Source organism: Akebia trifoliata, unplaced genomic scaffold (genome assembly GCF_017979445.1).
Source record: "Akebia trifoliata isolate Shusen 1 unplaced genomic scaffold, ASM1797944v1 Contig00135_ERROPOS630964, whole genome shotgun sequence".
NCBI classification, from domain to species: domain Eukaryota; kingdom Viridiplantae; phylum Streptophyta; class Magnoliopsida; order Ranunculales; family Lardizabalaceae; genus Akebia; species Akebia trifoliata.
In genome coordinates, this window is record NW_028236851.1 from 61,457 (window position 1) to 84,390 (window position 22,934).

A 22,934-nucleotide genomic window follows, 5' to 3' on the forward strand; every position below is an offset into this window, starting at 1 on the left:
AGTCGAAAGTAAAAATCAGTACAAATGTGTTTGATGTGTGAATCAAATTAAAGACTAGTCTAGATAGTACTATCTTCCCTTGTTTCCTGAGGTTGACATTGAAGCTCATATATAGACTCTGAACGCGGTCGATCAAACTTAACAATATATAATTCACATGAACAATGTTCCCTCCTTGATATGTTCAATCACTGCCAAATGGTCCCCATCTTTACCTTAGATGGTGACACGATCGATCCAACAATATTCAAATTAAGATTTCCATTGGATTCTTCCTTCTTCTTCGATAAGTTTCTTCTTATGAATTTTTTTTTTTTTTTTAATCTAGGCATTTAAAAGTTTTATAATTTACACTTTCTCTTATAATCTAATTAAAAATGGGCTAAAGGAAATATATTCTAAGAAATTATTTCATCGAACGTACTCCTCCCCTGGATCTGGGAATAGCGACATGAACTAAATGCCCCATCCAAGACAAGGAACTTACTCCAAAGATATATATATATATATTTGGCCCAAAAAACTGGTGTAGGACAAGTTGTAGAAGACTATATCGAATGGCAAGGTTTAAAAAAGATGGGTCGAAAGATTAAACTTGCAAATTAACTTCATATGGGCATAACTTCATGATGGTTATTAGAATCTTTGTTATAATAATAATATAGAAAACTAATAACGAGACACTAAAAATAAATTTAGCAATGGAATCCATTAAGAAACTTTACGAGCAAAAATAAAAGAACCCTGCTACAATGACTATAAGTAGCACTGTATGTGTGTAGAGAACTATCGATTTTCTAGAATATATAACACATGTATCTCAAGAAAAAGCATCTAGGTTAATACATATTCATGTACACTCTCAGTGATACTTCAAGAATTGTTTCAAGTCACTTTAGCATTTTTCAAAATTCAAAATAGAATGTCTTCTTAGAGGTCAAAACACGTGTGGGTCATACATTTTTACTTTTAGGGTGTGTTTGATAACATGGAAAATCATTTTCCATAGATTTTGAAATTCATGGGAAAATGGGAGTGGAAAATGTGTATATAAAAAAAAATAAAAAATTAATTTGACAAACAAAATTTACTAAGGCTATGTTTGATTGCTTTTGGAAAAATACAGGAAAAGAAACAGATGGGTGAAGGAGGAGGAGGAAGAAGAAGAGAGAGAGAGAGAGAGGACTACCGAGTGCGATGATGTCGTTTGTGACAACAAAGATAGTGACAGTGGTAGAAGAATGAGAGAATAGAGATTAGGGTTTTAATTTATATCTGATTTGTTTTTAATCCTTCTTGAGGATCAATCTTGTTCTTACTTTCAGCGTTAATCTATGTTTTTTTCTTTAATTAATTATGGTGGGGCTCTTCATAGCCCATGCTTACCGATCAAAAGAAAAAGGCTTTTAGGGTAGATTTTATGTATCCATAAGTATAGGTGAGAAAATGCAATCCAATCTTTACTTGATTTTCTGATGAGGTTGAAAATTCATTTTTCATGGAAAAATGCAATCTAACAAATAAAAAATCTCGTTTTCCTTGGAAAGTGATTTTCTAACCCATTTTCCATGCCAAATCAAACATAGCCTTAGTAAATTTGTTTCTCAAAGTTAAATTTTTTTACTATTTTGAACAAGTACAATGGCAGGACAATGCGAAGACATTTAAAGTTTAGAGGTTTTTTTTTTTTTTTTTTTTTTTTGGATTATTCAAATTATCAATAAAAATTTTCTTTTTTTAAAGATAAATTTTTCTTGTTTTACATTTATGAGTCTTTTGTTTTGTTTCAACGACCACAATCAAAAGTCAGAGATCAGACATCAAAGTGCCAAGGGTCATTCAACTCATTTTGAGGATCATTGATTGACTTGCTAAGTTTTAATATTGTAGTTTCAACACAATGTCCACGAGTAGTTCATCATTTATTAATGTAATTGTAATTTATCTCTCTCTCTCTCTCTCTCTCTATATATATATATATATATGTGAATAGTAACGTTCAAGACCTCATGGAGACATTAGCATTATCCAACATATTTTTTTTTTCAATACTACCCTTCTAAATTTTATCTTTTAATAAAAAAGATAAGAACATTAGATGGATCTAACTTAGATTAAATGAGTTAGGAGAAGCTAACATCCAAGATCTCATGAGGACTTCAGCATTCTTCATCATATTGATATTGGAATAAATAAGTTGGATACTTACAATTTGAGCTTGAATTTTTAATTTAGCCCAACGCGGCCATTAGATGGATCAAAAACTTAGACTATGATTTTTAACTCCAACTAGCCTGATCCATTTACAGTCCAAGCCAAATCTAGTCTGGCTAGCCCATTGACAGCCCTAGAGGAACTCATTTTTATTTTTTTTCTCTAAACATTTTCGCTTCCCCATTTTGACTAGAAATTCAAATCTTACCCTGAACAATTTGACTTCCCTGATTTGATTTGATTGGGTTGCATCATAAATGCAAAAGTGACGTGGCATATTCAAACTGATCTCTTTTGCGTGACATGTGGCATATTTTTTTTTGGGCCCACTCATGGTGAATCTAAATAATAAAAAATCATTCTGATCAGTTATTTAAAGACATTGGATACCATCCTTTCCAATTTATTTTATTTTTATAATATTGGGCCGCTTGTAATAAATAAACCCTATTCCTGGAGTACAGAATCAAATTTTGATATTTAGTAGTTGAGTTGTACTTGTACCCAAATGCTTCTAATTAATTAACCCATTTTCAAGCATTAATAAGATTTGAAATGGTCATCTAATAAGTCCAGAAATTATTAAACTTTGCTGTGTACATGTTTTGCCAAGTGGCATGCTCCTGGGTCCTACTGCCCATAAATGTTTGACCTTTTTATTTGGGTGGACCTCAACACCAAAAGTCAGTCAGTCCAATCAGATTGGTACATTTCTAGGGCCCATGATTAGAATAATTCAAACACAATGACTTACAATCAATCTCATTAGCCTCAGTAATTTTTTTTGTACCATCCAATCATTTGATATTTCACACAAGATCTTGGCTATAAATTTTTCTGTAAAAGATAAATCTACCCTTCTGTGATAAAAATGACCCAAACCGCCTTTCCTTGCGATTACTGTCCAATTGCCAAAACAAGAAATTAAAGGAGCTCATAATTATACACAATGTCGGCCCATGGGCTTAAAACTTAACCCAATATAAGAAGGGGTATTCCAATCAAACCAGCCCAAAATGGCATTATCATGTTCAATGCGTTCCAATCGGGTGCGATGGAATATTTGAATTGGAAACATACCACATCATCATCGAACAGAAAACCCAACTACATCTGTACTACTAAAGCAATTAGATTCGTTTCGTATGGGCATATGGGATACTTTTCAATATGTAACGTAAATCTGATCGAAATGTCTTCTCTTTATAAAGGTTGAGTTAGTTGTTGCATACACCTAGATCAACAGCCCTTTTTGATCTCTGTAGGACTCATTCCCAATAGGAGACCTTTGGATGTTTTATTTTTTGTATCATTTGATGGGTAAGTGACATTTATATCTAAGACTTCAAAAAATAAAATTGTTTCCAATATACTTCCAAGAGCTAGTAATCTAACCCATCATTAGCTTGGTGATTAATTTAGAGAACTTCTATTAACCCACCAACTTTTACTCATAACACGACACTACTACATAAATAAATAAATAAAACAATGGTGTAATTTCAAAAGCATTGGTGTTATAAGTAAAAGTCGGTGTGCTAATAATAGAATATCTTAATTTATTGGATTAGCTTGGGCACCACAAATAGCGATAGAAAGCCTAAAATGAGGTAGATTAGGCTAGTAAGAAAAGATGTGGAGTCATGTATCCTGAAAATGGATATAGTTTAAGATCGATAATAATGTTGACAATCAAAATATTTAGAATAAAGCATAGATTATGGTGATGATGACAACAATGACAAATATTGGACCTACTTGTAAGAATCTGAACATTGAAACAATGTTGTTACAGAGAGAAACTCATGAAGCACATAATGAACAAAGTAAAGAACATTGAAACGCTCCGAGTGTTAACTCTGCATTTTGTATCGTTAAATCTCGTTGGAAGAAACAGTGATCTTGTTATATAAGGTTAGGTTTTTGTCATCTACCTAAATGTATATGTACAAAACTAGATAAAACTATTAACTTAGAAATTCTCAGCTTACAGCTGAAGAACACACAACAAAAACAAGTACCTTTGGCATTATATTTACTATGTCGATCATCGAAGCTTACGCTTACCCTTTCGAATGGCAGAAGCTTCTGCAGTAGCATCATCACTCTGAGGAGATTCTTCTACAACCGATTGTTCTTGTATGACCAGGCCACGGTTCCTAGATAGCTTTCTGATTGGTGTTGTAGGTGCTGTTGTTTGAGAGTCTACAGGTTCGGACTGCCCCTGAGAATCACACGATGTGTTAGCTTGACTCCGATGTGGCATCAGCTCTTCCCCAGTTCCCACAGAGTCCATCAACAACTGCAAAAAGACAATCAAAATATATAAAACTAACATTAAACCAACAAAATTGCTTGCTAGATATTTCATTATGCAAGAAGGTCTTCACATGGTCCAATAACCAAGATGATTCAATTATGTCAAAAGATTGAATAGATTCTTGGTCTCTCCATCATAGGAGGAACACTTTCCTTCCATAGTTCAATCTGCAGTTCCAAACCCGACCTCCAAACATTCGTCAATTATTCTTGAAGCCACTATGGAAAGGCGACCGATACCATTTCACTTCAACAATGTGTGGATTTTACATCAAGATCGGGATCAAGTGGTTCAATGGTGGAACTCCTTCTCAAAATATGGAAGACCTAGAGTGCTATTCAAAAGTAGATAAAAAGCACCCAAGGAAAGGCTTAAGATACGGAACAAAGAGACCTTTTGACAAGGTTGAGTAGAAGAAATCTATTATGAGCTAGATTGACACAATAGTTTTTTTTTTTTTAAAGGAAGAGATGGGGGAACCTATCTGTGGAGAAGTTGCAAAGATCACATCTTAGGAGTGAAATACCATAGAACAAATCAAAAGACGGGAAGCTTCTCGAGGAGGGAATCAAAGAAGAAAATGTGAAATTTTACAAGAACCTTTATTTGAAGGAACGTGTGGGTAGGCCAACTCTTGATAATTTAGAATTTGAATGTATTTCACTCAAGCAACAACCATAGTAGGAACGGAAATTTGACAAAGATGAGGTACATCGAATCATTAATGGTATGAGCTAGGTCAAAGCACTAGGTTCCAATGGGCTCTGTATCGCATTTTACAAAGGGTATTGGGATAATAATGAAAGATGATTTGATGCTAGCTATCAAGGAATTTAATGGCATTGGTTTCCTTGAACATAGCTTGAACAATACTTTTGTGTCCTTGATTCCAAACTTACAAGGAGCAAAACAATATGCGAAATCCTTTCCTTACTAACAAAGTAAGATTTTAAGCCTTACTAAGCATTGATTTGCTCAAATGGATTGCCACATCAGCAATCCAACAACACAGCCCTCTTAAGTTTCATTAAAAAAAAAAAAAAAACTCAGATTCAAAAAATATATATATATCTTTCAAACATGATCCAAGGTTTTCAAAATGGACAGCTACCAAACTTCCACCTAACTCGCAAACTTAAAATTACAATTCAACAGTGAAAAATAACTTTGCTTGGAAAAAAAAAGTTCAAAGTTCATAGAATTTTGTCATATACAACCCTGAAGCACCGAATCATGTTTTTGGATGCCTGAAGGTGAGCCAAAGGACACTTAGTAAGGGTGAAATCCTTGATCAAAAAAAAGAAATCCTTACTAACTTAGTAAGGCTAGTCAGACTCAAAAAATATTAGGGGTCTAAGGTCAATTAGCCTAATGGGATCGATGTATAAAATAAAGCCAAAAAATTTGGCATCCAATTAAAGGAAGTTAACACATGATTACATCCATTATTAAGCCTCATCATAAGGAAACAAATATTGACTTGTATGCAAAACCAAAACTTGTATGCAAGAAAAAGACTTGCGATCACATGAACTGAAATTTTTTGAGGTACATAACAAGGCGCATGGATGTTGGATACAGGTGGATAGGATGGATTATGTGCATATCACTCCATTCTAATTAATGGTAGCTCTGGGTTTTTTTAGGAGATCTAAGGGTCTCAAATAGGGAAACTAGTGTCCCTGTTCTTGTTTAACATTGTAGTCGAGGCATTTGGGAGAGTGGTGGAAAGTCCTACAGCCAATAGCAACTTGGTGGGTTTTAAACCTTCTCTAAATGGGCCTATGACTTAGCATATACAATTCGTTGATGATACATCGGTCTTTTTAAGAGCATCATTTTAACAAATTAGATCATTTACAAGCTGGTGATTTGCTCGGAGGTAGTTTCTAACCTGGCCATTAACATGCCAAAAGGGTGTGTGTGTGTGTGTTGGGGGGGGGGGGGGGGGGGGGGGGGGGGGGGGGGGGGGGGGTGTTAACTCTTAAGCATTGATGGTGCTCTCAACAGAGGATTTCTTGTTGGAGCATTGGGTTGTCGACACAACTATGTTCAAGCTCATACTTGGGACTTCCTCTTGGGACACAATATAGAAGTAAGGCAAGTTGGGATCCCATGATTAAGAGAATAGGAAGACATCTTGTATCTTGGAAGCTAGGGCACGTATCCAAAGGAAGGGATAAAGGAGGGAATTAGCATTGACTAAAAGCACATTTTCTAGCATTCTAATTTAGTTAATTTCTCTCTTCATAAAGTGAAGTATTCAATTAAAACTAGACATACTAACTTGGAACTTTCTAAGGAGTGGATGCAAAAGTAGTTGAATGGGGTTAGGGTTTAGTCGACTTAGCCCCACTAGGGGTATAAGGCGGTCTAAGGTACAAACCAATTCTTAAGAAATGGGTTAGGACTCAACCGAGCTGAGACGAGACTTGCCTATTGTCAACCCTTAGTGTTGTTGTGTTGTAGCAGCAACGGCACATGTTGTTGGCCAGCTTATACTTCTTAACTTTTTTTTCTTCCTCTCTAATTTTTCTACTAGTACACTACCGACCATTATTCTTTTTGAAGTATTGAATGAATACTTTATCTTATTTATAAAACTCATATTTATATATCTTATCGTTGAAAAAATCTAAAATCTATCATTCATTATTTAATTTTTTTGAATTTTATAATTTTATTGTGCCATGCTTCGCTCAGGCGTGCGCCTCAAGCACCAAGAGGCCTTTGGGCCCTTCGCCCTTAACTACACTGTGAACACATCCCTATTGGGAAAATGGCTTAGGAGATATGGATGGCAATCAAAGTTTGTGGAAAATGGTCATATCAACCAAGTATGGTCAATACTTTTGGGTTTGGAAACTAGTGACGTGAAAAATTCATTTGAGTGTAGTCTGTGGAAAGGAGTTCTCAAAGTCCTTCCAGAGTTTCCTTCCATAGAAATGCATTCAAGGTTGTTAAAGGATCTAGAATTCACTTATGAGACGACTGTTGGTGAGGAGCATTGCCTCTTCAAACACAATTCCAGGTCAAAATCAATAACAGATTGCATGGCTCGGGTGAGGAAATCCTGGGATCATGAATTAGGGGGAAACTTCAGTGATTGGGAGGTTCAACAGTGCCTAACTATGTGTGAAATTTCTTGTATTCCCAACATGTTTGAAGGGGAACATCGAAGAACATGGGATCACTCTCAGGACAGTATCATCTCAGTAAATCTTTTACCATTCTATTACGTCCATCCTTCAAAATTCCAAGCCAGAGTTCCCCATCTAATATCATTTGGGGAACTAAAATTCCTTCTAAGGTATATTTCTTTATTTGGTGTCACATTGAATAGAATTCTAACAATGCACTACATCATTAGTCAAAGGGTTAACATAGTCAATCATTGTTCCTTGTGCCTCACCAATGGTGAGTTTGTTAGCCACCTTCTCATTCATTGCATGTTTGCTTTGGTTATGTGGAGTCACTTTATGTCTCTCTTCAATTAGCATTGATGCATAGCTGATCTTCAAGGGCATAGGGTTAACTCCAGTTGTTGTTTGTTGGGACATATGGAATGAGAGAAATTGTCGGGGGGTTTAATGGGAAATAGCACTCCATGCAAGATCCATCAGTATTTGGGGGCTATTGAATGTCTAGAGTTTCATTATCAGTAAGCATTCAGAGTAGGCACTAATAGGTTATGCCATAATGTGGATACACAAGCACACACACACCACACAAAAAAAGAAGCTTTTACCCATAATCAGGAAGAAAAAAAAACCAAAAAAAAAGTACAAGAAGCAATGAGAGACAATAGGGTATTTCAAGTTCATATTTATGTTATGTACCTTCCAATCCTTGAAGTCAAATCTGAACACAAAATGGCTGTAAGAAACATCCCCAGAGGCTACAGCATCAGCAGCAGGGGCATTCCTTGGTGCTGAGAAATAACAACAAGAACGGTAAGTAAAAATAAATAAATAAAATCAAACATCACATAAGCAGAGACTTAAATTTCAACCATTAGTGATGGATCTTACAAACTAGATGATAGCCATTGTCATCCACAGTTATTTCAACCCTCCCATCCTTAACCAAAAATGATAAGGCAAATAAATTCTCCACAGTCTGTGCAAAGGAAGTCCTGTTCAAAACCAGATTTTCGAGCCTGACATTCTTCCTCTTCCTCAAGATACCAAACATAGTGAACATGTTGTTATCAGTATCGGTTTTCTCTTCTGCACCAATATTATTAAGCTGCAGATGAAAATAAGAGAATCATTAAAAAAAAGCATAAAACAGAAGACAATGGGCATACTGGTCATTTAAAAGACAAAATCAGCTCATTTGATCAATTAATTTTCTTTTGATACTACTTAAAATTTACAAAAACTTAATTTAACCTACATATCAAACAGATTAAGGCAACAGACTACTGTCCCCAACCCTACTAACAGCTGCATTTGACTGGCTTGGAAATAATCCAGAAAAAACCATTCTTTATGTATTAAGCACAATTGGAATACGAAGGGATCAAAAAAAAAAAAATCCAAATTGACCCCCAGAATCTTATCCATTTAGGGACAAGCAGGGTCCGAATCACTGATTTCAGAAGTTGAATCCAGACTTGATGTTAGGATCTGATTGGATCACCAGTGACATTCTACTCCTGAATTTTGGATTCACAACATGATTCCTATTTCACCTTTCAAGTCTATCTTGGGTCATATCTTCAGTAAAGGTGCTTCTTTATATCTTTTCTTACCCCATCCACATCATTTCAAGCCTTCCTCTCGCCCTACTAGACCAGTCACCCACCACAAAACTATCATCAAGTTTATTTTCTCAATTAACAAGATTGAGGCTGTCAGATCTGACTGAAACTTTACACTGACATGGTTTTTTAACAAAAATGTGTGGATCCAGACGCTTTTAACCCATGTATTGGGTCTATACTCTATGTCACACCCTTCTCATGGGTTAACTTCAAAGCTTGTAGTATATATCCTAGTTGGAAGTGGACCTGGAATTAAGTTAACACTTAAGAGTACGTTTGATTGCAAAGAAAATTAGGTGGAAAATGATTTGCTGTGGAAAAAAGTAATTTCAAGGGTTTGACACAACAAATGAAAGAAAATTGTGGGGAAATCGATTTGTCCGCACGGAAGATTTTCCACGATTATAGGCAAATCCAATTCTTAACCCCCATCCCCCTGGAAATCGATTTGCCAATACAAGGACAATTAATATAAACAAAAACAAAACAAAAAAGAATAGCATTAGAAGCTCTCGTTTTTTTTTTCATTAGATTTCCTATTTTTTAGGCTTTAGGATAGGATTTTATATGAGCCTAATGAGTAGTATAATGTGTAGCAACTACTAATTGAAGAGTTATAGCAGTTGTAAACTACTGGGGTGCCCATCGAACTTGGTTTTTTACATGTTTTAAATAACTACTGATTGAAGGAGTGCTACAGTGTTTGAACGAGTGTTATATTGTAGATACCATACATGAGAAACATTTTGCTTACTGACTTAGTAAAGATTTAAGCCTTACTGAGGGTTGTTTTTCTCAAATGGATAACCACATTGGCAATCCAACACCACAGCGCTCTAGATTTCATAGAAAAACTCATATCGAAAAAAAAATTCCTTTACGCTTGATCCAGCGTTTTGAAAATGGACGGCTACATAACTCCCAAATTTAAACGTAAAATTCAACAGTGAAAAATAACTTCTTTTTATAAAAAAAAAAATTTCAAAAGTTCATGAAATTTTGTTCTCTACAACCCTAAAGCATCTGATCATGGTTTTGAATGCCAAAAGTTGAGCCCAATGACCCTTAAATATTGTACTTATAGATACCCTCAATGCTCATCAATTAGGAGGGATTTTTTATCCGATTTTATTAAAGAGATTATTTCAAATTTTTCATAAAAAATGATTTTAACATGATTTTTTATATAGTTAGCACAAAAAACAAATTAAAACAATGGTTTTTGTTATTTTTTTTAAATGCAACTCAAACAATAAAAATAATTTTCCGCGAAATTTTCCATGATGTGCTCAAACAGTAAAAAAGGATTTGCCTGGCAAATGATTTTCCAAGCAATATTTTCCCTGCAATCCAACACGACCTAATAGTCAATCCAGAACTAGAATGATTGGGCCGAGATCTACGGAGCCCATTTTTCCTTAACCAAGTTGTCATTGACGTCTACCAAGATGGCATCAAAGTTTTACTGTTTTTCCCATTACAAGCAAACCAAGCACCAAATATCCATTTCCGGAGAATGTTTAGGTGGAAAACATTTACTTTGGAAATGAATTTACTGAAAAAGATTTCCCCTGTACCAAACACAACCATAATAGCCAAGGATCATACAACATGGTAGCTTAGAACAGAAACTTGTTGCAAAGGATGCCTACACATAAAATTGCTCACAGAATCCCAACCATTGAATAACAAGATGCTACCGAACCATAACTTTTTCTTTAAGTCAGCTAGGGTGAAACTACAAATATAACAGAGAAAGAGGATTCAAGATATTTAGTTCTAGTAAGTTGATGGTCATTTCTAGTAGAACTTAAGAAACAAAGAACAATATCAGTATAATCTCCATTCTTTTGCAATTCTGTAATAGATAACTAGATCACATAATGTTAGTAAGTCATTTTCATCAATGTGACGGATGATTTACTATGGAACTAGTACATAAAAAAACTATATTCTCTTCCTAAAATAGAAAGCTTCAAAACTGAGAAAGATGGCAAGCTTACATCTTCAGGACGAGCACTTTCAGTTGGTCTCACACGTTTTCGCTGAACTGCAGCCTTCCGTTGCTTCATTTCCGTATTCATAGGCCCAAGCCTTAAGAAATGACATTGAAATTGAAAAAATAAATAAATCAAAATTGACATTTTACATAAAGAAGTTAAAAAAAGGCTCAAAGTCTCATTAACCTAAGAAAGTAGTAGAATGCTTACATGGTGCAGCATCCAGGGACCTTCCTGAAAATGTGAGAGACAGCAAGACCGATGTCCCCCCAAACAAGTGAGTTCCGCGTTTCCTCCGTGTTTGCTCCTCCATGTGGTTGCCCAAAGTTTTGGAGAAGAGAGGTTATGAAATCAGACGGTGTGACTCCTTCATTGCTCTGTGATTTAACAGAGGATACCAAGGTGTTGGCAATGTCCAAAAGAGCCTCTGCATCCGCAACTTGTTCCCTCGGCTTCTGAACTAAAACCCCAAAAATAAAAGATAAATAGAATAAACAGCACAATCTTACTCTTTATGATGAAAATGACAAATGAATATTCAACAAAAGAAGTGACATTTATACAAATTTCTGAACATAATATGTTGGAGCTTCAATCCCAACTGTCGTAAAAACTTAGTATTCACTACAGACGTCCCAAATTGATTAAGCTCCAAGAAAAAAGTATAGAGCTGCTATTGGCACCCCAACTTTTACTTATTACACCCCAATTTCTTAAATTATTTATCACATCCCAATTAAAGATTAAAAACACACTCTTCAAACATTACAAAGGTTTAGCTCAAATTATAATCTCAACATACAAAACATTATAACACTCATTCAAATAATTTCATTTGTTTACAATCATGACTAGGCTCATTTAAAATCCCAAACCCAAAAGATAGAAATCTAGCCAAAAAACAAGAGAGCTTATATTGGCACCCCAACTTTTACTCGTTCTCAACCTTTCACTTATTTTCTTTATTGTTAATTGGGGTGTAATAAGTAAAAGTTAGGGTGCCAATAGCAGTTCTCCAAAAATATCAAAAAATAAAGAACAATTCCATTTCATCAAAATACTTCAAACATCCTTACTTATAAATGCACAGCTGAATTAGTCTTTTACATTATAATTAAGTTATGCTTGCATCTTCACTTTTACACTATACATCATAGTTTAAAACACTATAGTACCCAGTTTTATTCAGCCAAGCCAATAAGAGATGACCAGAGTCTGAGTTATGCCCCATGTGAATCCGACCCCTCTATGACTCGACCAAATACTGGTTATAACTGGCCATTTTTAAATATTAAAAAAAAAAAACTCACTCAGTTTTTGAAAACTGTGTCAAGTTGACTGTTTTGGATGAATTTTGTTGTTTTTTTCTTTATATATAAACCATTTTTAAGAATTTATACGTTTGTGGATGAAAAAAATCAGATTTTTTTTGTTGCAGAAGCTAATTCAATTTATAACAGAAAAAATAAAGCTATTATTAAGCTTTAAATATAAATTTTTCATATCAAATTGGTTCTGATTCCCAAAACCATGCTATACATCACACATATTCTCATAAAAAATCTAATAAATGAGATGTAATAATTCAAATAAAGTATGGGTTTTTTATTTTCTTAATACCTAGATGATGCAAACTTTCAACTTCTCCGATGATTGACTTGAATTTATCAGAATCCACTCTAGAAATATCATCTCTTTCATCTGCAACATCATTAAAATCAATAAGCTTAATTTTAAGAAACAAATCAAACCCTAACCATAAAATTAACCCAAAAAAAAATTCAGGAAGAAATCTCACCATTAATAAGATTTTTTACGGCCAAGTACCGCGATCGAAGTACTCTCCGTTCCGTCACATCTTGCTGACCCGCACCGCTGCTCTCAGCTTCTCCTCTCCCTGCTCCATTTCTACTGCTTCTCATCTCGTTTCCTCCTCTACTCTTATCGCGAGGTTCGCGTTTCTCCATTCTCGACATAATTCAGAAACTCAAGTTCTTAAGGGAAAGAAATCCCCCCAAATTAACAAAACCCTAGACCCAATTTGCAGTATAAACTGAAAATCAACGGAAATTTACGCCCAATTTCAAAACTTAAACCCTAGATACAACCAAAAAGATAGAGAGAGAGAGAAATGTTTCGCCTAAATCACCATAAAAACTCGGATTTGAACTCACTGTCCTCTTATTTGAAGATTTGTTTTTCAGTTTTTCCCGCTCTCTTGAAAATTTGGGGAAATTTTCGAACTCTTTTATGAATTAGGGCTTCTCTCTCTCTCTCTCTCTCTCACACACACACACACACGCACACAAAAAAAAATTGAATAATGTAACAATAACAAAAGTTACTCCACCAGAATCTGAGATTGACGGTCGAGATTTATTCTAACTGCAGATCCAGATTGGCTGCATGTGAGCCACGTGTCCGATCCATTGCAAACGAATATTTCTAACCAAAAACATTGATTGTATCACGGGAGTGACACGTGGGTGATATCTTTTGTGCTTCAGAGTAACTCTTCGCTGTAACTCAAGATACAATACGTTCCATATAGCTATGTTTTTTTAAAAAAAATTAAGGTTTCACCACAATTTGTCCTACAATAACTAGCCACGTGGCAGATACTTACAAGACCACGTGGAAGTTCTAATATAAAATATCAATACTGTAGAAGTTCAAGCCAGCCAAAATGAGCAGAATCTCTTCAGTAACATTAGTAATATTCCGCTAAATGTAACTGGCTTTTAAGGAAAATATTTACTATCAATCAACGGATGAGATTTAAAATATTTTTCTAAAGATTCTCTTCGTAAATATCTAAGAATTTTGTATTTCTCTTTCAAATTTCATTTGTTCGTTGGACAATGAGTGTCCAACGTTGTTGGACTAGTTTCTAAAGTAACTTGCTTGGCCACTGGCCAGACGAACGAACCAACCAGTCGACTAACATCTGTTAATGGCGATTTAGGGTTTTTTTTTTCTCTCAATCTCTGAATTTCAGAAAAGATGAAAGCTTCTCTCAAATTCCGAGATGATCAGAAGCCGCTTTTCAGATCGAAAATTCCTTTAAACGTCTTAGGGTTTCCATTCCAATCTGGAGTCTCAGCTGGCGATTCGAAAGAATTCTGTTTAAATCTCACCACTTTTTTTGGATCAGGTCCATCCTTCAAAATCGCTTATCGTCCTAACGATTCATGGAATCCTTTCAGCTTTGTTATTAAAACCGGAATCGGATCCTTCGGTTCACCGATTTCTGCTCCTTTGGCGATTAGTGCAGAGTTCTATGTCCACGGTCGCGGAAACCCTAGCTTTTTCCTTCGTTTCAAGCCTCAGATCGGCGATTTCTCGATCAGGAAATCAGTCGGATCGCCAATCGATCTTCCATCAGTAAAACCGTTAGTTTTCAATCCTAAGCTTAAAGCTCCCTCTAAAGATCCTGATTCAGATGTCGAAGGACTGTATGATATTGGTGAAACGTCGTTAGAAAACGGCGTGAAAGTTGACTGTTTTCCAGCGGTGAATAACGGCGTCTGTACCATTAACAGGTTATTTGACGGCATAGAATTGAACGCGAGAACTGTTTTGCCGGTGAGAAACATTGCCGAACTGAAATTCCGTTGGGGCGTCAAATTTCCGTCGGAGTTAAAGACCGCTTTGACTGTGAATCGGATCAGAAATACGACGGCTGGGATCTTGCTTCGAAAGATTCCGTTCCTCGTGTTGGACAAAATCTCTATAGAGCACAAGACAGAAGAATCTCCGGAGGAGAATTCAAGGAGGAGTACAGTAGCAAATCTCCCTATAGATGCTGACGTGGCAAAGATGTGTTTCACGGTCAAGGGTCAATTGGAAACTCTCCAAGCCGAGAATGGCTTGTTGAGAAAAGCAGTAGAGGAAATTCGATCGGAAATTTACGACGGAAAATCACCTTCGGTCACCAGTAGTCAGGATTCCGGCAAATTTAAAGAAACAGATGTGGCCGGAATTTGACAACTTGTCGGAACGTTTAAAAGTTGTTTTTGATTCTATGTACTGTGGTTATTGTAATGGGAGATTAGCAAATAGTTTAGGTTTCTAGTAAATTATTTGTTTAATTTGTTTTAGATCGGTAGGTGTAAGTTCTTTCGTGTTTTGTGGGTTTTAGAATATGCATACTATGTACAAATTGTGGTTTAACGGCATTTTAATAATTTTATTTTTAGGATATTTTGGATGTTTCTTATAAAATTTGAAGTTTGTAATCATGGTTTTAAAACTTGTCCAATCACATATCACTCGAGTTAACTCGGTATCCGGTTAAATGAGATCAACTTACAAACCTATTTGAGACGTTTAAGTATTGTGAGATAAGTGAGATATCTTAAGCGAGATAAACGATATGTATCAGACGAGATTTTCAAAATCTCGTTGGAGTTAAACGATACAAACAAGTTAAACATTATCAATCATATATTTTTTCACCCATATCGATTTTTTTTTCATCTTTTTTAAACAAAAAAAAAAATTAGGTTTTGAGAAAAAACTTCATCTTCTTCATCCAATTCAAGAAGAAATCGAATGAATAATATAAAACGTACATAATAATAAAAATGAAACATACATAACAATGTAAATATTTAATTTATTTATTTGATAGGTATATTATGTTTTTTTTTTTTTTTTTTTTTTTTGAGAGCTTCATTTTTTAATAGGAATCATTTCTATTTTTTTTTTCAAAATTTCTCAGATTTTTAAATAGTTAAAAACCATTGTCTCAATGCCAAATAAGACGAGATGTATCGTTCGAGTTATCTTAGTATCGGGGCTAAACGAGACAAGACGTGAAATCGAGATTAAAAACCATGCTTGTAATTCTTCGAATATTTTTCAAATAAATTTAAAATCTAAAGGATTAGAAGATTAAATCTTCGAAACGACAATTTAGACAGTGATTTATTGATTAGCACTATAATATGAAAACATTTTTTTATTTTCAATTGCAATTTTTTTATTTTCCTCAATATTCAAATCTCAAGAGCCAGATAGAGGTTTAGGAATATTGCAAATGATGGGATTTGACAAAATAGGGGATTTTTGGATGCTAACAAAGTTACAGTAGATTATTTTTCCCATAAGAAAAAAAGAATTACAATCTCTCTAAAATAGTTCATGATATTTTTTATGGCTATGACCTTATATCACTTGATTCGTGGGTTCGCTCAATTCAAATTCAGATTTGTGGCTCATGGTTCGTTGGTCAATAATGAATCCAGTTCGTAAAGGGGTGATGAGTATCGTAAAATAGATTTTGAAGATGGTAAAACATTTTATTTTTAGGTTGATATGTTGAAGATGAGGGTATTTAATCATTTTCCATCAATCTATTAATAAGGAGAAAGGTCAAAGGAGCATACTATCAAATTTGAAAACTTAGGTTATATCTCAAATACTATCAATATGTGGAGGGGTTGCAAGAAATTAACATAAAATAATGAAGCTCATTTGGTTCCTGCATTTCATGAACCAAATGCGAACAATACCATGAATTGGCTCGATTTGAATAATCCACAGTTCGATACCTTAAAGGCAAATTATGTAACTTAGGACTTGTCTGTTGTAAAATTTATGCATTCAAATTGAACATAACTTTCATTGTCCCAATAAAATCTAATCATTGCATATCTTAAACATATTATTCATGTTAAATTAAAACAATGTTATAATTACTTACATTGTGTCATCGTTAAAAATTATTGATTCAATGTGTTGGAGGTGTGTTTTTCAATCATGTTCCTTATAACTTTGAAACCTTAATGAAGTTGATATTTTATTTATAGACTCACCTTCTCCCTTCTCTCTATGTGGATCAACTGGATTAGTGATCGATTAATATCATTTCTTTTATTATTTTATGATTTTGTGTGTTCTCCACAAATTGTTATGTATTCAACTTTCTCAATATGAGGTAATCGATCCCTTTCATAGATAAAGGTTGATGGCATATAATCATTCTTTTAGTAGGTTTTCTATCCATCAAGGTCTCTTATTAATTTTAAAGAAAATAAAATTCTAATTATATTGTGTTTCTATTAATATTGCTATTTCATAATATCATAGAATCCTTATGTGATTTGGAAATCAAAACTATGGAGGTCAATTTGACTAAGGTCAATGAGGCCACACATTACATGGGATTTTAACATTGTCCCCAAACAATCAAGGGATGGAATATTCATTATTTATGCATTGGACCACCACTTGGAATTCGTTAATAGGCTCAACTAATGGAAGATCAAACTTAGCTTCATAGTCACAAAATTCTTCAATTTTTTTTTTTTAAGTCGCAATTAATTCACACTTCTTTCAATTGGCAATTTAATCCCAACTATTCACAAACCTTTGAAAAATATATTTTATATTACATGAACCTTCAAGGCCTCATTGATTAGTGAATAGATCTACTATTTTAGAGAATGAAATCTTTCAAAGTAGTGAATTTTCCTACTTTTTTTAAAGAGACCAACCAATTGAACACCACCCACTACCAATTGCACTCCATCACTTAAAATTTTTTTTTTCCTTTGCATTCCATTTGAATGATTATACTTATAAAAATAATAAAGACAAAAGAAGAAGAACAATAAGAATAAGGTCTCCCTCTTTCTTTTTCTTTTTTCGAAGAAGGAGTGCAATTTGATTTCAGAGTGCTATCATTGAACGAGATGCAAGCATCATTTTTTTGACATAATGGGTTGCAATCAGTTGTGAGTGGGTGCAAGTATTCAGACCCTTTTAAAATACTAGACTAGAAATCAACCAAATCACTTCATTAGAAGAATAAAGTAGTGAGTTTTTCATTAAATTAGTGTATCAATGAAAACTAAAGAAGTGGTAGAGTCCACGTGTTCCATTGTGGATTAGGGCACTATGAAACTCCAATGGTACCTGATACATCCATTCCTTTCCCATAAAAAAAGAAAAAGTTTTTGTTACCCTCCCTAGTACGTAAGTACCCCCACTTGACTTGACAAGAAATTATACACTCGGCGACTCCATCTCCATGGCTACACTCTCATCCTCACTCCCCATCGAATCCGTTTTAGGGTTCCAACGGTCAAAAATCAAAGCTGTAATTCCCGCAATTTCCATTTTAAAATTTCGCGCCATGGTTCCTTCAACCCGTTTATGCTTCAGGTCAAATTTCAATTCCCTTCATTTTTATCTGTTTAATCTGTTCTGTTACATGGATGTGTTGAATGCTTTTTATTGTTAAATTTGAGATTTTATGCAATAAAATTTCATCAATTGATGCTTTATCAGACCCCATGTAGAAATTGCTAGGGTTTTGATACTAGTGTTGTTGTTGAATTGTTGATGGATCTAGTTAACCATAGATGATCGACTCAGGTGTTAAATGTGTGGAAAGTCAAGTCATTGTCCATTTGGGGTGGTAAGACACAATGTACCCTTGTTGGGCTCTCTCAGATGGCCTTAGTACCCACTCTGCTGTGGCTTTCACTCACTCTCATACAATGTTACCTGGTTCGCTTGGTTTGTAGAGGTCGTTTGTGGTGGATATTTAAGTCATTTATGTTAATTTCATAGAAGAAGACTTGTGTCAAGGGGGCATATCATCAGTTTAAAACCAATGGCGTATCTTTAATATTTTGACCTAATCTTGGGATTTCTAAAATAAGGGTTATCTTCAATATTGACCACACCATGGGGCATCTCTAAAATTCAACAAAAATAAGGGTGTTTGTTAAGTTCGCTGTTTTTTATTAACCCACAACAAACCGAACCTCAAACTGGTTCGATTTGTATTAGATCGCGGTTTGCTACTATATTAGTGAACCCGGTAACATAGCTCTTAGAACCTTCACTTTGGGTCCATAGGTTGTCCTTTCCCTTGGTATCTCCTTCTGAGGTTTGAACTCAAGGTGTGGTTCTCGCCTTGATACCAAATGGTGGGAATCCAAGCAATACACTAAAAGCACCTAGGTGTTAATGTTGCGGAAAGTTAAGCCCTTGTCTCTTTGGGGTGATAAGAGACCAATATGCTCTTCAGCCGACATTTAAATCTATCTACTCTGTGATAGTTGTCACTCAAGTACCCTTCTCTTCTTGGGCCCCTGGTAGCCCCTTTCCTAGGTCACCCTTTCCATTGACGCCCTTAGTGTACCCTTCTCTTCTCGGGCCCCTGGTAGCCCCTTTCCTAGGTCACCCCTTCCATTGACGCCCTTAGTGTACACTCTGATGTGGCTTTCACTCTTGTACCCTTCTTTTGGACCCCTATGTCTCTCCTTCTGAAGTTTGAACTTGAGAAGGGGTTTTGGCTCCTATACTAGATGGTAGGAGTCCAACATACCTAGGCATTAATGGTGTGGAAAGTTAAGCCCTTGTCTCTTTGGGTTGTAAGACACTAATATGCTTTACAAACCAACGTTTTCGGTTACCCATTCTGTGGTGGCTTTCACTTTGATACCCTTTTTGGCCTCCCCAACACCAAGTAGCCCTTTCACTAGGTCTCTTCTTTTGAGGTTTGACATCGAGACGTGGATTTGGCTATGATACCAAATTGCAGGAATCCAACCAATACACTAAAAACACCTAGGTGTCGATGGTGCTGAAAATTAAGCTCATTTCTCCTTGGGGTCGTAACACTTAAAATGATTTGTCTATGGGAAGAGTGATGTTTGGTAAGCTATAGCATGTTTATCATTGGGTTGCAGTTTGCAGTTGGTTTTCTATCTTTATTAGTGAATATAATAATGTATTAAACCACTGAAACGGAACAAAGCCACCATTAAGAATATCATCGAGGGATGGAAACGGGATTTCTGTTCTTATAAATAAGTTCGATGGTTGGTCCTATTTCCACAACTTGATCAGGAGCAAAATTTGCTTCTCTGAGACTGGCTGAGTCGAAATTATTGAATTTCGTTCGTCAAACTGAATCATTCAACTTCTATTATGTTTCTAGTATACCATGTTGCTTCTCTACATCTTAAATTGCTTCACATCCTTTTACCTTTTCACTACCTTACCAACCTTGCCATCCTTCTGCTATGCTCCAATCAGTTTACCTTCCTCAAGTGTTTCTTTTGCTCCTCTAGTTGTCACCTTTCCTTCATCAATTGGCCCATCAAAGTTGCAATTTTGTCTAATATGTTGGGGGAGAGTTGGAGGGTGTTGCCCATATGATAAATCAGACTTCTTTCCTAACATTTGTGTCCTACAAAGATGGACAAGTTATGCATAGTTTTATTAGACCTGAAGGGCAGAGTTAGCTTTATTATTTATTTCGGCCTTGTTTGACATATTGAAAGAGCAGGATTGTTTCTAATAACTAAAGACAATAACAATCTCCACTCTTTCGTTTGTCCCTGGGTTCAAAGGATACTGATGTCTTCTGAAGGAGCATTTTGGTTACATATATATATTTATTGATGTTTCTAGCCATCATATTTTTTTGGTTATATATAACTGATGTTATATATATGATGGCTAGAAACATCAATTTTTTAAGAGGAAGTCGTCGGAAGAACAATGTTGAAATAAGAGAAGGCTTCTCATTTGGAGGAAGTTTTATAGAGCGGTTCCCTTTATCTCTAAAGAGAAACAAAAACTGTTGATGAGCTTCTAATTCCAAGTACTTCCCATTTTTAGTGTTTTTTTGTTTTTTTTGTTTTTTGGCTTGGGAAGAAGATTAGTTGACTTACAGACTTTAAACAACTAAGAAAGCTGGCACCTTCAATATATATATATTATTTTTCCCCGTTGTTTACAATTTCACAGTCTATTATTACTTCATCAAAAGAACGAATTTTACTGATTTGTTTGTTATACATTGAGGAAAGGAATGAACAACTCAGAACATATGGACAGATAAGACTAGAAGCTTGTGCAAGGTCCTTTCCATTTGATTTCTCATCTTTACTGTGATTAATGGAAACATTATCTCAAATTCGATAAACTATTCTGAAAATTCAGAAAAATTCTCTGAATAAGGGCCCAATTGATTAAATCGGCGAGTTCTTCACTAGATTGAGGAAATTTATGAACAACTTATAAACATAAGGATAGATAATACTATTAAGGTTATGCAAGGTTCTTTCCATTTGATTTCTCATCATGCCAATTTATCCCCTCTCCTCCGTTTCAACATTGAGATTCTATCTTCTTCAATATTCAAATCTCATAAACAAGGCAAGGTTTCAGATAGGTTGAAGTTGTTGGATTTTTGGGAAGAAACCCGAAAACATTATTTTGTACAATTTCCCTGGATTTATCTGAATTAAACCGAACTAACCCCCGACCCCTCCAAATGATCGCCAAATCTGAACTTAGGTTACCATGTATGGAATATGGTGTCATGTATTGGCATCTATTATAACTTCATTTTTGTATACATTTCTCTTTAATTTTAAACTTTCAGGTTTGAGATTGTTGGAAATTCGCAAGTGAAGCAAAGGCTGTCTATGGTGTTTGCCAACCCTAAAGAAAGCGAAATCGTCGAAGGGAAATCTGAGGGGAGTGAAACTGGTGGCGCCAAAGGTCCTCCATTTCTCACCATTTTGGCAGGTTTTGTAGTCTTTTTCTTCATATGTTGGCTTCTAGGGTCCATTGTCATATGGCTTATTGGTCTAATTCGTTAATGTACCTCTACCAAAATTGAAATTTGTTGGCACTTAGCTGAAAACAGGGTTGTTATTTCTGACTAAAATTTGTAAAATTCTCTGAATAAATCGATGATTTATCAATTAACTGTTACCTTTCTACCCTTCACCCTCATAGTTTCATATATTTTCAACATCAAATTTCAAGAAGATATGATTTTTATGGACCTTGAAGATGAGGAATTTTGTTAAGAAACCCAAGAAAAGATCGTTTGTAGATTTCCTAAAATTTTCCCAAGACTTTCCCAACTTTATCGGAACCAACCTGAATCCCAACTTTGTTATTAAGAGACAGACCAGCAACACCAAGGGTTGGATACTTTGGGGTAGGAAGGATCTTTGGATTCACTTAATTGTTAGAGTCGTGCTGGGATGACCTCGAAATTCACTGCATTTCACATTGGGCTGATGTGGAGGTGTGCACAGAACCATAGATGCTTTTCACTCATATCTCGATGAAAAGCATCTCCGGTTCCATACACAGGTCCACGTTAGCACAGTGTGAAAAGCAATGAATTTTGAGGTCACTTCAGCTTTGCCCTTCGTAGTAAGAGTCCCTTGCAACAAGTGTGGTCAAGAGAAAGATGGCAGATTGAGTTTTAAGACTCTGCCTTAGTGAAGGGACTATGCCCAAATCACTGTTTTAAAAATCGAACAGTTAAATCAGATTGAAATTTTACTCAATTGGTCGGACCAATTTGTATCATGTTAAAATGATTGACTAGTTGCAGATCACCTAACATTGATTGCATTCTATCACTTCGGCCTTGTTTGGATAGAAAGTAGAAAGTAACTACGGAAAAAAGTAACCTTTAAATAGTTATATATATATATTTTGTATATTTAAAAAAATTAAATTTTTTTACGTTTTAAAAGTAATTTTTTAAAATTAATTCAAACAAGTTTTATAATTTTTCAAATTTTTTTTTTTTTTTTAATTTTTTAAGTGCACAAAACCCGCTGTGTCTAAATTCCAA

At 35.0% G+C, this 22,934-nt stretch overlaps 2 protein-coding genes and 1 long non-coding RNA gene across 3 annotated transcripts; 2 read left to right on the forward strand and 1 right to left on the reverse strand.

Annotated features, from left to right (window-relative positions):
* Positions 1-4,047: 4,047 nt before the first annotated feature.
* Positions 4,048-13,848, reverse strand: LOC147381907 (non-structural maintenance of chromosomes element 4 homolog A-like). The gene is made up of 7 exons (XM_086429788.1): positions 13,101-13,848; positions 12,923-13,003; positions 11,513-11,762; positions 11,306-11,396; positions 8,566-8,782; positions 8,374-8,465; positions 4,048-4,516 (listed from the first exon to the last, which is right to left on the reverse strand). The coding sequence occupies exons 1-7, from the start codon at positions 13,276-13,278 to the stop codon at positions 4,262-4,264; spliced, it is 1,164 nt and encodes a 387-aa protein (XP_086285914.1). The 5' UTR covers positions 13,279-13,848; the 3' UTR covers positions 4,048-4,261.
* Positions 13,849-14,305: 457 nt separating this feature from the next.
* On the forward strand, positions 14,306-15,289 carry LOC147381908 (uncharacterized). Its single transcript, XM_086429822.1, has one exon. It carries the CDS (start codon positions 14,306-14,308, stop codon positions 15,287-15,289), a length of 984 nt encoding a protein of 327 aa, XP_086285948.1.
* A 2,892-nt stretch (positions 15,290-18,181) lies between these two features.
* LOC147381909 (uncharacterized) lies at positions 18,182-22,061 on the forward strand. The gene is made up of 2 exons (XR_015174250.1): positions 18,182-18,472; positions 21,717-22,061. It is a non-coding gene; the product is annotated as an uncharacterized LOC147381909 (long non-coding RNA).
* The last annotated feature ends 873 nt before the right edge of the window (positions 22,062-22,934 follow it).